The sequence below is a fragment of the Protopterus annectens genome, chromosome 13.part0 (assembly GCF_019279795.1).
Source record: "Protopterus annectens isolate FY-2018-M chromosome 13.part0, PAN1.0, whole genome shotgun sequence".
Lineage (NCBI taxonomy): Eukaryota > Metazoa > Chordata > Ceratodontiformes > Protopteridae > Protopterus > Protopterus annectens.
This window is the reverse complement of record NC_056747.1, coordinates 1325999856-1326016911: the sequence shown is the minus strand read 5'-3', so window position 1 is coordinate 1326016911 and position 17056 is coordinate 1325999856. Positions and strand designations below refer to the sequence as shown.

General features: G+C 36.7%; 1 protein-coding gene across 1 annotated transcript in view; it reads right to left on the bottom strand.

The window, feature by feature from the left end:
* LOC122788060 (low-density lipoprotein receptor-related protein 2-like) overlaps positions 1-17056 on the bottom strand; it is a 1238079-nt gene that overhangs the window by 1103183 nt on the left and 117840 nt on the right. Inside the window, exons 7-9 of the mRNA XM_044054982.1 lie at positions 15885-16001; positions 3697-3840; positions 2820-2936 (exon numbers count right to left, since the gene is read on the bottom strand). Coding sequence (XP_043910917.1) covers positions 2820-2936; positions 3697-3840; positions 15885-16001 — 378 coding nt within the window. The remainder of the gene's footprint in view (positions 1-2819; positions 2937-3696; positions 3841-15884; positions 16002-17056) is intronic.

Genomic DNA, 17056 nt, shown 5'->3' with positions numbered 1-17056 from the left:
AACCCCACTCCCACTCAATCACACTCGTAGAGAGGAACCCATTTACCCATTCTCACACATCTACATTAACTATTATCTAAGTAACTTCCTACTGTGATCACCCAGGCAGACCTGTAGTCTTACATACATGCACTCACACACACACACACACACACACACACACACACACACACACACACACACACACACACACACACACACATGCGCACCTCAGGCACTCATTCCTCAGCATATACTCACACATGCAGTCGCACACAGACATACAGTACATACACGCACATGTACTTCCCACCACTACCTCACTACTACAAACACACACACATGCGCACCTCAGGCACTCATTTCTCAGCATATACTCACACATGCAGCTGCACACAGACATACAGTACATACACACACATGCACTTCCCACCACTACCTCACTACTACAAACACAAACACACACACATGTGCACCTCAGGCACTCATTCCTCAGCATATACTCACACATGCAGCCACACACAGACATACAGTACATACATGCACATTCACTTTCCACCACTACCTCACTACCACAAACACACACAGACATGCGCACCTCAGGCACTCATTCCTCAGCATATACTCACACATGCAACTGCACACAGACATACAGTACATACACGCACATGCACTCCCACCACTACCTCAGTACTACAAACACACACACACACATGCGCACCTCAGGCACTCATTCCTCAGCATATACTCACACATGCAGCTACATACAGTACATACACGCATATGCACTTCCCACCACTAGCTCACTACCACAAACACACACACATAAGCATCTCAGGCACTCATTCCTCAGCATATCATACATGCAGCTATATACAGTACATACACGCGCATGCACTTCCCACCACCACTACCTCACTACTACAAACACATGCACACCTCAGGCACTCATTCCTCAGCATATACTCACAAATGCAGCTGCACAAAGACATACAATAAATACATGCACATGCACTTCCCACCATTACCTCACTACTACAAACACACAAACATGCGCACCTCAGGCACTCATTCCTCAGCATATACTCACACATGCAGCTGTACATAGACATACAGTACATACATGCACTTCCCACCACTACTTCACTACTACAAACACACGCACTCATGCGCACCTCAGGCACTCATTCCTCAGAATATACTCACACATGCAGCTGCACACAGACATACAGTACATACACGCACATGCACTTCCCACCATTACCTCACTACTACAAGCACACACACACATGCGCACCTCAGGCACTCATTCCTCAGCATATACTCACACATGCAGCTACACACAGACATACAGTACATACATGCACATGCACTTCTCACCACTACCTCACTACTACAAACACACACACACACACACACACACACACACACACACACACACACACACACATATGCACACCTCAGGCACTCATTCCTCAGCATGTACTCACACATGCAGCTGCACATAGACATACAGTACATACATGCACTTCCCACCACTACCTCACTACTACAAACACACGCACACATGCGCACCTCAGGCACTCATTCCTCAGCATATACTCACACATGCAGCTGCACACAGACATACAGTACATACACACACATGCACTTCCCACCACTACCTCACTACTACAAACACACACACACACACATGCACACCTCGGGCACTCATTCTTCAGCATATACTCACACATGCAGCTGCACACAGACATACAATACATACACCCATGCACTTCCCACCACTACTTCACTACTACAAACACACACAAACATGCACACCTCAGACACTCATTCCTCTGCATATACTCACACATGCAGCTGCACACAGACAATTGAGTACATACACACACATGCACTTCCCACCACTACCTCATGACTACATTCTCCAGCATTTATCTCTAACATGATTTCACCCATTGAAAGGAATGGGTGAACACAAGCTTTTAGCCATGTTCATTAAGACAGCTGGCTGAGGTAACTTATGCAACCAAGTGATCCCTTACTACAGGCATTTCTGGGGGAAGACCACATGGCAAATTGTCATCGTCCACTCCCCTAGAATTTCTCATTAACATTTGCGGTAGTCCATAGAGACAAAAGAACATGGTGGTGCTTTACCTCATGGTACAACAGGGACGTAGGGCTGTCTCTGAATTGGAAACAGTTACCATAAGGGGTAAAACTGGCTTACACCTTGCAGTAATGTTTCTGACTCTGCCCATTGTTTTTCAGTTGTATGCAGCGAACTATAAACGTCATGCGCTTATTATTTTAAATAAGTTATAAAACTTGTTATAACAGCTGTAAACCTGATATTCAATCTAATTAAATCTAAATTTTCAGTTTGGGTAAGAGCTACAAATAGTTACAGCAGTCCTTCACCACCGATAATTTTAGTTTGTTGAAAGTTTATCGCTGCCACAACAAATTATAATTATTTTGCTTTTCTAGTAGTCAGTCTGGGTGGCTTCTGGTTCAACTCCACAAGAAGATTTTCAGTCAAGGCACTAGAAAAGAACATAAACCAGAGGAGATATTCCTGCCAATATTTAAGGCTGTCTTTAATATTTAATATGTATTTAATATTTAAGGCTGTCTTGTTGTCAGATTGCATTAAAAGGGCTTTATGTGCAAAAGTACATGACAAGAATTACAAACATATGAAATGTTTCAGACTTGTGAGTGAAGATGAAACTGCTATCATCTTTTAAAATAGACGGTGTAGCAACATCAGTTAAGGAATACAAAACTGATAAAGTTCCTATTCTCAATATTTCAATGAAAACAGCCTTACTTACCCTCACAGCTGCGTCCATCATCTTTTACAATATAGCCATCCGGGCAGTAACAGGTACCTCCAGTGGGAGAAGCATGGCATCTGTACTCACAACTCAGCATGGAACATTGCCCGACCCCTAGTAAGGTAACAGAATGTAGTTCATATTACTCATAGTACCACACAGTGCTTTCATAATACACAATAACCTTCATCACACCTAGAAGCTGGTGTTATTATCTAATTAAAATGTTTCATGACTTTTTCTTCCAATGGTGATTTGGGTAAATAAAATTACTATGTACCCAAGTAACTTATTTAATTAATCTTTTGTCCTCAGAAATTGCCGTATCTGAATTGTATCATTTCAGGCATGCTCATAAATGCATATACTAATGTAACATATTGGTCTAATAACGCTGAAGCCTTTTGTATTATAATGTTTATAATTCATTTGGTTGATGTGATTACGCTTGCTACAAGCCTGGTATATTAGTTATTGTTATTTTATTTTTTACATATATTGAGCAGAAGTGAACTGGTTCAAGATGTTTGCTTTAGGTATAGCCTAGTGACAACACTGGAAACAAATAAACAGCCAGACTTTGTTAATATTTTAGAAGAACTATGATTCTTCTGAAATGCATTCATTAAGAATCATGAACACATTTAAAAGAACTGGATATTCCACATTAAATTAATATTGACTATTTTTCTCTGTGCTTTTGCCAATGGCTCCTAAAAACATGATACCATCTTCATCATCATAAAATCATCAGAATGTTGCAGTAGCCCTTGATAAGCCATTATAAGTGTCAAAGTTTCACATCTCAGCACTCAGATACTCCTTAATGAGACTAGACTATATTGCACTCAGAAAAACAGGCAACTGTCTTTACCGCATGTTAACCCAGCAGTGGTGTTAGCTTCATCTGTCCCAAAAGGGCAGTCAGCATGGTCATTGCAAACATTATCAATTGGTATGCAGGTCTTTGAATCCGGACAGGCCCACTCTCCAGGATAGCAGTCCCGATCAGAACTGTCTAGAAACACAAGAAAAAAAGGTCTGTTTGAAAAACGTCATATTAAAATGACTGAAATGTATAGCCCTACATTCTAACTCAATTATTTAGCAAGGCAGCAAATCACTAAAACAAAAGAAAGATTGAGAGCGGGTAAAACTTGAAGTTTCACAACATTGTTTTAGAAATAGCTAACTGCGTTATTTTTCTAGGCCATAAGATCAACACAAAGGTTATTTAAATTATTTTCTGAGTTCCTCTGATGATCTTACCAACACCAGATTCCATCATAATATTTACTTTGTTTACTCTAAAGTCATATTTCTTCTTTACCCAGCTATTTCACCCCACCCAATCTCAAACAAAAGTATGAATAAAAGATAATAGTCTAAAACCTCTAACACTGCTGTTTTGATTAAAGTTATTAATCCAAACATCACAAAAGGCCACGATTTAACCAGCTCTGAAATGCTTCATTGGTACTAGACAACAGCAGCAATGCAGCTAATTCTACAGAAGTCCGCTGAAACCCATGTCAAGGGAATACTGGTACTAATTTGTCCAAGACATCCCTGAGTAGAATATAGTAAAATGAAGAGCACTTAGCAATAAAAGAACATTTTCCATATTTATGGCACAGCCCTCAGATAATAGCAATAAAAGAACATTTTCCACGTTTATGGTACATCAGTTTTCTTGTTTTCCTGTCCACCCAGTTCAACAATTTGTTTGGGGCCTACACAATCATATCAAACCTGCAACCATGAATAGGAAGAGCAAGCCAATTTGTAACTTGAATTTTATTCCTGGATGTCAAAACAACCTCAAATATTATTAGACTGATATTTTAGAAGCCTAAAACTAAGTTTTATTATCAACTAATGGTGTATTTCTAGCCTTCACCTATATATATATATAAATGGATTCCTATTACAAGAATGAAAGTTCACTACTTCGAACTTGTAATAGGAAGCCTCACGTCTGCGAAAGTTCATTTTAACGAAAGTGAACTTTTGCGTAAGTGCACTTCACCAAAAACACTGCAGCACAGTGGAGGATATAAAAAACAAGCTATGTCCTCCACTATGGTAAGATAGTCATGGACCTTAGGGTTAGGGCATGGGTTAGGGTAAGGGGATAGTTAGTAAAGCTATCCCCTTACCCTAACCCATACCCTAACCCTAAGGTTCGTGACTATCGCACCATAGTGGAGGACATTGCTATGCTCTTCACTGCGCTGCAGTCGTCACGGACCTTAGGGTTTGGGCACGGGTCATGGTAAGGGGATAGCCCTATGGGCTATCCCCTTACTATGACCCGTGCCCTACCCTAAGGTCCGTGAGTATTGCATGGAAGTTCAGTACAGCACCCGTTCGTTGTACTGAACTTCGCGTAAGTGCACTTTCGATTAAGTGCACTTTCGCTGCAGTGAGCATTCCATGCACTATTTCGAATTAGTAAAAATTCGATCTAGTGTATGGAACCCATATAAATATATATATATGTGTGTATATATATATATATATATATATATATATATATATATATTTTTTTTTTTTTTTTTTTTTTTTTAAGTTCTTTTACATCACATTCCTCTCGAAGATTAATATCTTCATGATGCTTCATTTTATTGCTATAAGTGCTGCTTTCATGCATTTATTAAGACCAAATGTCATTTTTATAACATTTGAAAGTTTCACCCCTTTGTATTTGTACTTTCAGTTGTTTGTCTGATGGGCTAGAATGAAATTATCCATTTGGCGAGGGTTTTTTTGGAAGTAAAGCTGTAGCCATACCATATTCTGATATGTAAAAAGCTTAACTGGTTAAGGGAAAAGTAAAACAGTAGTAATGAATGATCAAAAAATGGACTTATGTGTAGTATGTCCAAGATGTCCATTTCCTGGAATATTTACTTTTTTGAGTCATGGTGATATTAGAGATGGTATATATAAGTTCAAGGTAAAATTGCTCCTTTTTAGCCCTCCTGATATATCGTCCTTTGTACAGACTACATTCAAATACCCACGCACTCACTCAACGCTGCTGCTCCATTCTCGTTTCTTTTGTTCCACTGGATTCAATCGTCGTCGATAGCTGGTTCACCTCCACTGAAGATTTGAGTCTTCTTCTTAAAGCCTGGCATTCTTTCTACCTCTTGACTATCTTCTTTATAAAGACTAAAAATGGCTTCATTAGAACCCCCCTCCCACTTTGTTGTCTTGAGAGGTTCAATTTAACCGTAGAAGGCTGATCAGAACTACCTTCTGAGTTGCTGTTAACTGCAATAAAATCTCATATTTTTTCCAGAACTGATCCTACTATTCAAAAAGCAGACCCTTAGACTAGTTTGATATGTCATTTGAAATTGTAATTATATTTCCTTACATTTTCAGATAGCTGGAATACATTTAGTCTTCTGCCTTATTGGGGCAGAATATTCATTTTCTGCAATCACTCTTGTTACCCCCACTTTCAGGATTTTTCATTTTTGTTATAGTTTAGGTAACAGTAATTCCTTCTGTCGGTATATTTGTAATTTAAAAACTAACAGTCTAGGCTGATTTCTTGTCAAAGCCACATTCAGTATGCAGTTCTCAATATATAATACCTGTCCATTTACTAAGCCATTCTCTCATAAATTTTAGGGAAATGAGACCCTCAGCCTTTCCTGGCACTACAGTGAAATTTAGATTTTCCCTTCTTGAATGATTCTCCAAGGTTGTTTATTCTTGTTTTAACCCTTCTTGGTACAACTCTTTTCTCTTCCGGTCTCTTCTTTATTTCTTTGTCAAATTTATGTAGTTGTGTCAACTTGTCAGTGTTTGGTTCACACGCCTTCCATTTCAGCTATTCTCTTGTTGCTGGAGTTAATGTAGTCCTCCAAGGTGCCACTGGTATTGAATAGTGCCAAGTGCATTTCGTTAATATTCTTTTCCAGTGATGCCAAGGCCATACGTTCTGTCAATGTTAATGCTTCATCTTCATTTACAAGATCTGATATCTGTACTTCTGCCAGCACTTATTCACTTTCCTTATGACAATTCTTCTTCAAGTCCCAAAAAAGACATTCAGACAATCCCCAGAAATGATCTGGTGCTGAACATTAATTGCTGGCATTTTGTCTGTTTATTGGTTCTCACCTGAAAAAGGCTGCAATGAGATTGCTAATTAGACAGCCATAATACCAAAAGCCAATTCTAACTTCAGTATTTAAATAACAGTACTTGATGTTAGAAGAGCTTTAAGACTGAAAATTGTTCAGAACAGTTTGCTGACATGTTAGCTGTATGTGACATGATGCAGGAGGCACTAGCATCAAACTACTGTTTTGTTTCTCCAGGATGACGTGCCTGTGTTAAATCATTTGTGAATATTCTGGATGATAGGGGTCCAAAACTGATACTTGAGGGGACCCCTAAGAGGATTAACTTGGGTTCTCATATGCTGTTGCCTTATATTACAGCCTGTGTTCTGTTCCCCATATAGTGGGTGAGGCAGTCTATGAAGGTGGGGGAACAAGTAAAACTAAGTACAGCACTCAGTCAAGGGAGTCCCATCAGCCATGTCAGTTTTGTAATTGGTCAAGGAAACTGGATCTAACTGCTTTATTGTTAGTCTGTTATTTTTAAAGTTACTGATGAATGTAAGGAAAGTGGCTTCACTTTCATGATGAGGTCTAAAACCAGGTTATGGGTAGAACAGAAGGTTCCACTATGTCTATAAACACAGCAAGCACTTGCATAACTGCATTCTATGCACCATGCTTGGAACACAGACCTATCATTTCTATGATTCAGAAGAATAAACCCCACTAAAGAAAGGTGGTACACAAAAGAATGTCTAATTATCTGAATCATTCACAACTGTGTGTAGTACACAGAGGTGACAACCACAGACTATATCTCATGACAGCAGAATACAAAACAGGATGAACAGCTATGGAGTAAGATATAATATGCCTTACATACATGATAATGTATGTCTGACATACATAATGTATTATGTGCCTGACATACCTCACAAGGTATAATGTGTCTGTCATACATGATAATGTATGATGTGCCTGACATACCTTATAATGTATGATGTGTCTGACATACCTTACAAAGTACAACGTGTCTGTCCTACATGATAATGCATGATGTGTCTGACATACCTTATAATATATTCTGTCTGACATACCTTATAATGTATAATGTGTCTGACATACCTTATCATGTATGATATGCCTGACATACCTTACAAGGTATAATTTGTCTGTCATACATGATAATGTATGATGTGCCCGGCATACCTTATAATGTATGACGTGTCTGACATACCTTATAAGGTACAATGTGTCTGTCATACCTTATAACGTATGATGTGCCTGACACACCTTATAAAGTATACTGTGTCTGTCATACCTTATAATGTATGATGTGTCTGACATACCTTATAAGGTACAATGTGTCTGTCATACCTTATAATGTATGATGTGCCTGACACACCTTATAAAGTATACTGTGTCTGTCATACCTTATAATGTATGATGTGTCTGACATACCTTATAATGTATGCTGTTCTTGACACACCTTATAAGGTACAATGTGTCTGTCATACCTTATAATGTATGATGTGTCTGACACACCTTATAATGTACAATGTGTCTGTCATACCTTATAATGTATGATGTGTCTGACATACCTTATAAGGTACAGTGTTTCTGACTTACCTTATAATGTATGATGTCTGACATACCTTATAAGGTACAATGTGTCTGTCATACCTTATAATGTATAATGTGCCTGACACACCTTATAATGTATGATGTGTTTGACATACCTTATAAGGTACAATGTGTCTGTCATACCTTATAATGTATGAATGTCTGACATACCTTATAAGGTACAATGTGTCTGTCATACCTTATAATGTATGATGTGTCTGACATACCTTACAAGGTATAACGTGTCTGTCATACCTTATAATGTATGATGTGCCTGACATAGCTTGCAAGGTATAATGTGTCTGTCATGCATGATAATGTATGATGTGTCTGACATACCTTATAATGTATGATGTGTCTGACACCTTATAAGGTACAATGTGTCTGTCATACCTTATAATGTATGATGTGCCTGACATACATTACAAGGTATAATGTGTCTGTCATACATGATAATGTATGATGTGTCTGACATACCTTATAATATATGATGTGCCTGACATTCCTTATAAGGTAGAATGCATTTGTTACAGCAGTACCAGCGAGATTAAGTGATGTTCTTATTGACGTTAGACTGTTTGGTCATAATCTGTCTCTTAAACTGATGTTTAATAACAGTAATATGGACACATGCAGTTCTGCTTATCATAGGCAAAGTACATTTTCTCCACCCTTGCCAACACATGTTGAGCTTTTTGTAAAAGCTTGTGAAGATGAGTTATATAAGGTTTTAAATCGATCTGACCATAGAAGTTTCTATAATTTGTTATGAGTAGATAGAGAGGCACTTGCTTGTTTATGTAATAATTCTGATATATGCATAAGACCTGCAGATAAAGGTAGAGCAGTTGTCTTGATGAACAGGGCTGACTATGTCAAGGCTATGAGTGATTTGTTGAATGATGATGAACTATATTCAAAAGTGAATAAGTCACACATTATAATGATTAATAAGATCTATAACTATTTAGATGAATTACTTATAGGTAGATATGATGAAGCCTTATATTTTTTTGTATGTCTCACATCCTGCGATACCAATCATCAAGGGACTACCTAAAATACATAAATCGACCACAGCACCACCTATGAGACCTATCGTCTAGGGAGGTGGCTGCGTGATTGAACCCCTTTCTATTTATGTGGAAGGGAAGTTGAAAGAGATAGTCCCAACAATAAATGCTATATTAAGAGATACAATGCATTTTTTGACTGATGTAAATGACTATGTTGGTAATAATGATGTATCTACTTTTTTGATGGTGACTATGGATGTTACAAACTTGTTTACCTCTATACCAAATGATTATGGTATAGAGGCTATAAGGGAGACTCTAACTAACCATAGTATTTTTGCTGGAGCTACCATCAATGTGATATGTATGTTTCTGGACTTAATTTTAAACAACAATGTGTTTTTGTTTGATGAACAACTTTATTTGCAGAAATGGGGCTTCGCTATGGGTACCCCATGTGCAAATTCTTACGCTAATCTTGTAATGCATTTTTGGGACTCTAGACATCTACACAATAATGAATACAGTGGAAGAGTGAAACTGTATAGACGTTGTGTTGATGACGTCTTCATGTTGTAGGATGGGGATGAACATTCCTTGTCTGAATTTGTTAATCTGTTGGAATCCAGTATAGGTTTCCTTAGGTTTACTACAGTCAGTTCTCATGTTCAAACTGATTTTCTGGATATATGTCTTCATAAAAGTTAGGCTGGGGATGTGTCCACTACACTGTTCAGGAAACCCTGTTGGTGCAATGGCCTATTAAGCTATAGCAGTATGACCCCCCCCCCGACACATTTTTCCCAACATTCTAAAGAGCCAATTTTTGAGAGTGCAGAGGGTTTGTGAAGGGGGCGATACATTAGGTAGTGAAATGGACAGAATGAGAGGACTCTTTGAAGACAGGGGATATAAGAAAGATGTTATACAGGAGATAGGGGAAGAAATATCCCATAACCAATATAACATGGGTCCCACTCATGAAGTGAATTTTGGACAACGCACTACAGTTCAATTGAATAAGAATAAAAGACGTAAGTTTTTCTTTTCTTACAAATTATACCAGTAGCAATAATGTGGTGAGGGATGTAATTCATAAACATTGATCTTTATTGACCACTGATAACCCTACAGTGAGAGTCTTAGGTGAAATTCCTCATTTCACATTCAGGAACAACAGGAACTTGAAAAAGCTTTTATGCAATTATACAAAGGGAATACAGCCCATAGGAAGGAGATCAGGTATATAACCATGTAGGAATTGCAGTTTCTGCAAAGTTATAAGTAAAAATCAAGTGTTTGATTGTCCCAATACACCCTTTGTTTTTGAACCACGATTTTATGCAGACTGCAATACCATCAATTTAATTTATTTAGCAACATGTGATTTTTGTACTTGTTTCTACGTAGGTAAGAGCATACAAAAATCCAGGGAGCATATTAACAAACATCTTTATGAGATACGGAATAAAAATGTGAAAAATGCTTTAGCTAAGCACATTGTTGCATGTCCAGAACACCATTTTTCTTTTAGAGTTCTATAACCTGTCCATATCAGTGCGGGGGGGGGGTGATACTAACAACCACCTAGAACAAATAGAATTAAGGTAGATTTTGAGATTACAAGCACACAGGTATCCAGGAGTTAACAGTAATGTTAGCATCAAGTCTGCTTTAAAAGGATGCAGATTAATGAAGCCTTAGGCAAAGTATAACTGCGTCTTTAGTACAGATTGCTACCTCATGGTTCAATTAAGTTGCAAAGCTTGTTGATTAGTTACTGATTTGTATTTAAATGTTGATGCAGTTCAGTTTTTTTAGAAGACCTGAAGAAGTGTATTGCATTTGCAAAAGCGCTTGTCTTTGTTTTATGGTTTATGTTTTTATTAAAAGTGCATTTTACTGCAGTGGCTGTCCTGCTCATAGTTTTCTGCATATTTGTCTGGTTTCCAGTTTGGACACTTGGTACATGTTGTTGATTTTTCTTCTTCAGTGTATGATGTGTATGACATACCTTATAAGGTACAATGTGTCTGTCATACCTTATAATGTACAATGTGTCTGTCATACCTTATAAGGTACAATGTGTCTGTCATACCTTATAATGTACAATGTGTCTGTCATACCTTATAAGGTACAATGTGTCTGTCATACCTTATAATGTACAATGTGTATGACATACCTTATAAGGTACAATGTGTCTGTCATACCTTATAATGTACAATGTGTCTGTCATACCTTATAAGGTACAATGTGTCTGTCATACCTTATAATGTACAATGTGTCTGTCATACCTTATAAGGTACAATGTATATGACATACCTTATAATGTACAATGTGCATGACATACCTTATAAGGTACAATGTGTCTGTCATACCTTATAATGTACAATGTGTCTGTCATACCTTATAAGGTACAATGTGTCTGTCATACCTTATAATGTACAATGTATATGACATACCTTATAAGGTACAATGTGTCTGTCATACCTTATAATGTACAATGTGTATGACATACCTTATAATGTACAATGTGTCTGTCATACCTTATAATGTACAATGTGTCTGTCATACCTTATAAGGTACAATGTGTCTGTCATACCTTATAATGTACAATGTGTATGACATACCTTATAATGTACAATGTGTCTGTCATACCTTATAATGTACAATGTGTCTGTCATACCTTATAAGGTACAATGTGTCTGTCATACCTTATAATGTACAATGTGTATGACATACCTTATAATGTACAATGTGTCTGTCATACCTTATAATGTACAGTGTGTATGACATACCTTATAATGTACAATGTGTATGACATACCTTATAAGGTACAATGTGTCTGTCATACCTTATAATGTACAATGTGTCTGTCATACCTTATAAGGTACAATGTGTCTGTCATACCTTATAATGTACAATGTGTATGACATACCTTATAAGGTACAATGTGTCTGTCATACCTTATAATGTACAATGTGTATGACATACCCTATAATGTACAATGTGTATGACATACCTTATAAGGTACAATGTGTCTGTCATACCTTATAATGTACAATGTGTATGACATACCTTATAAGGTACAATGTGTCTGTCATACCTTATAAGGTGAAATGTGCATGACATACCTTATAAGGTACAATGTGTCTGTCATACCTTATAATGTACAATGTGTATGACATACCTTATAATGTACAATGTGTATGACACCTTATAAGGTACAATGTGTCTGTCATACCTTATAATGTACAATGTGTATGACATACCTTATAAGGTACAATGTGTCTGTCATACCTTATAAGGTACAATGTGTCTGTCATACCTTATAATGTACAATGTGTATGACATACCTTATAAGGTACAATGTGTCTGTCATACCTTATAAGGTACAATGTGTCTGTCATACCTTATAATGTACAATGTGTATGACATACCTTATAAGGTACAATGTGTCTGTCATACCTTATAAGGTACAATATGTCTGTCATACCTTATAATGTACAATGTGTATGACATACCTTATAAGGTACAATGTGTCTGTCATACCTTATAATGCACAATGTGTCTGTCATACCTTATAATGTATGATGTGTCTGACATACCTTATAAGGTACAATGTGTCTGTCATACCTTATAATGTATGATGTGTCTGACATACCATATAAGGTACGATGTGTCTGTCATACCTTATAATGTATGATGTGCCTGACATACCTTATAATGTATGATATGCCTGACACACCTTTTAAGTTACAATGTGTCTGACATGCCTTATAATGTATGATGTGTCTGACATACCATATAAGGTACGATGTGTCTGTCATACCTTATAATGTATGATGTGCCTGACATACCTTATAATGTATGAATGTCTGACATACCTTACAAGGTACAATGTGTCTGTCATACCTTATAATGTATGATGTGTCTGACATACCTTATAATGTATGATGTGTCTGAAATACCTTATAATGCATGACGTGCCTCACATCCCATACAAGATGTAATGTGTTTGTCATACCTTATTCAGTAGTGTTTCCCTGCTGTGCTATGCACCTTTGTCATGCTACATAGTGATTCATAAAAATGTATGATTTATTAGGTATGACAATGGAGCAGAGCAGTTAGCATATTATTCTAATGTAAGAAGGACTTTTTTGTGTCAGAGTACTCATTCATGAGAGCTCAGTTGCATCACTGTGGAGGACAGGGAGGTGTCATTATTGTGGCAGATTTGCCAGTACCTCATATACCTCTGTAACTGATAGTGTTTTTCCTACTGTGTAAAAGTGTGCTTAACTGTTTTTTTTTTTTCATTTTGTTGACTTATTTGTTAATGTTGCAGGTCAGGTCTGCACAATGAGCAAACACAGCAGTAGGTAAGGTAGAGCCATGCAGTCAGATGGAATACACCAATGACCAGCAAGCAGTTCTGGTCCATAACTTATGTAATAGACAACAACACATACACAGCTGATTTAAGGTTTCTGTATTGCATACAGCCCTGCATATGTGTTCCATGCATTGTGCACTGTGGCTACACAATGGGGTAAGACAAAGCACCAAATCTCATCACATTGTGCATCAATCTTAATGAATCATAGTGGGCCATGGAATACAATTCTACTGCATACCACCTTTCTCCCTGGGGCACAAGATTCATAATCATGCCTATTGTTATTGATGAGGTGTTATAATACTTGCTGATGTGTTATCGTCTTGAGTATTTTTGGTAGTGGTGAGGGCACTAACTGTACTGGTTGATATCAGTAGAATGACCACCTTCAATGAGTGGTGTTATGGTGTCACATTCTTGTTTCATCAATACACAATTTTCTCTCACAGAAAAAAATTATCAGGAGATGGTAGATGGATTTTTCTTTTTTAAGACAGTTAATGGGAATTATATCTGCAGAGGTAAAGGTTACTTATACCTTCTTTTTGTAAGTGTTTAAATATTTCAGATGTGCAAATAAAGTATATAAAAGGAGGGTGTAACTTCTTTGCAATGTAAATGAATGCCCATTAATTTGCTTATTTTCTTGACGTTTCATGTTACACTGAAGACTTGTAGTCATACATGGAAAGACTGTTCTGTCCTTGGTGTCTTCCACAAAAAATATTTACTGAGTGTATGGGTCCCTATGTTATATCGACCATAAAACATTTGAAAAGCCTGACACAGTATCAACTCTTGTAACATATTGTTAACTATGTCCACACCTCTATTGCACACATTGTGTTCTATACATTACCCACTTCACTAGCCACCTATCAACCCTCTCCCCACTGCAAAACCCACCAATTGTTCTAATATACTTTTGTGGAAGACAGACTCAAAGGGCTTCTGAAGTCCAACCAACATATTCAACAACTCTCCCAGCTGACCCCAACCACGTTTCACTTTAACAATGAATCAGAATGGACATGAAAACCTTCCATGCCTGACTTCCTCAAGCTGGTGACTGCATGCATAATTGGAGTTGATAAAGATTATACATTTCCCCCATGAATACCTTCTTGTACCTTTTTTATCACATTCCATGGGACATATGTTAAGCTTGTGGGCTCATATTCATACCATCCTTACCTAAAGTCAGCTTCAGAAAGTAATACCAGTACAAACACTCTTCATACCCTCAGACTCATAACTGTTTACTTTTTTCCAGGAAAAAGAGAAACAAAACAAGAAACAGGCAGCATTAGTAAACATGCCTGCAACATTTAATTCCTAAGGTCACGAGCAAATGAAAAACATAATTTAGTAAATAAAGGAATTATACTGCTTCTGTACAGTAAAAGTATCAATAAATATGCTGACCAGTTTTAGTGTGTTTTATAAATTCCCACTACATGCTATCTGTACATTATTGGGATGATATTTTAGGGTTGTTTTAGAGCAGATAATAACAGGTGGTGGTAACTCTAAAATAAAATAAGGTTTTCATGTTCTCCTGTATACCAGACTGCGTTCTCATGTCATCTCTGAAAAGGGAAAATTGTGTCTACTAGCTGTACCCAAAACAAATAAAATAAAACAAAAATGAAATAAAATAAAAAGTAGCTAGCAAGCAGAGGGCAGTTCCAGCAACTCTACATTTTTGTTATTGACAATTACAGTGTAAGATATGGTGCTTAGATATGGAATAAAAACTAAAATGCATATATGTAAGAGATGCCTTGATAGTACAATATATTACATTCACTCAAAAGTACAAATCACTCAATCTTCAGAATACATTACACTCACTTACTAGCATAAGTGATTCTATCTTTTAAGAAAACACAATATACTGCAACTATGTTCACTTCTTTGCATATGCGATACTTACGACATCCCTTTTCATCACTGTAGTCAAGACAGTCATCAAAGCCGTCACACACCCAGCTCTGACTAATACATATACCGTTGGCACACGTGAACTGATTCCCTTGGCAGGTTGTATAAACTGTACAAAAAGAATAAAAAAGTAAAATGAATGGCAGTTTGTTATGTCAAAAAACACATTCAATAATGCTCAGATGAATTTACAAAGGCAAATTGAAGGCTATCCAATTTGTCCACCAGAAACCATACACTGTATTATTTTTTGTTTATTATTGTATCTGCTTATGTAGTTGCTGAATTCTCACTGAGAACATAAGTGTTGAGAGGCATTAATAGTCTGAAATAAATAATCTCTTATCAGAGTTAAGGATAGACTACAATAAACAGCAATCTTTTATCTGAGTTAAGAAATGGTCTCTCAGACATTGTGCTAACCTACCCATAAGAAATCAGGTTTGCATTTTACTTATCCAGCAGAGATATTTCTTTATTAAACCATGATTTTCCTAAATGTATAGCAGCCCATTCTGTATTAGCATATTTGTCTAACTCAGAAACCAGTCTTCTAATGGTATAAATTGTTGTATTTTTTGATTATTTCAGAGTCTGAATCTTCACAATAGAAAATATTGCTGTACTATCTAAAGAAATGTGAAGGACCACAAACACATTAAGGTCAGATCATATTTCTTGCCAAACGGACAAAACAAATCACTTCTGGTAAACACGGAAAGAAATTTTAATGTAAGAGTTAAAATACCTTAAAACAACCACTTTGATTTAACATTCAGATACTGTTTGCTTAGTAACTCTTTATATTTCAACTATTTTTCATACTCTCTACATTTTAAGTCCTGTAATAGATTATTGGCCTGTTACTCAAATTTGTTTTCCTCAGTGTTAAGTTGCACTAACCTTAACAGATGTTACTCCTATATATATATATATATATATATATATATATATATATATATATGTGTGTGTGTATACATATATATAGATAGATAGATATAAATATGGATATTATTAGTGCAGAATATAAATGTATCCTTCCATACTGTCATTACTACATTTACACAAATGTTGACTACAGGAGTGCCCACAGCTACTCTTTATACTTGTAGATAATGTTGTTCTACAAACATAATACATTATTGTTCAATACTGTTTATATCT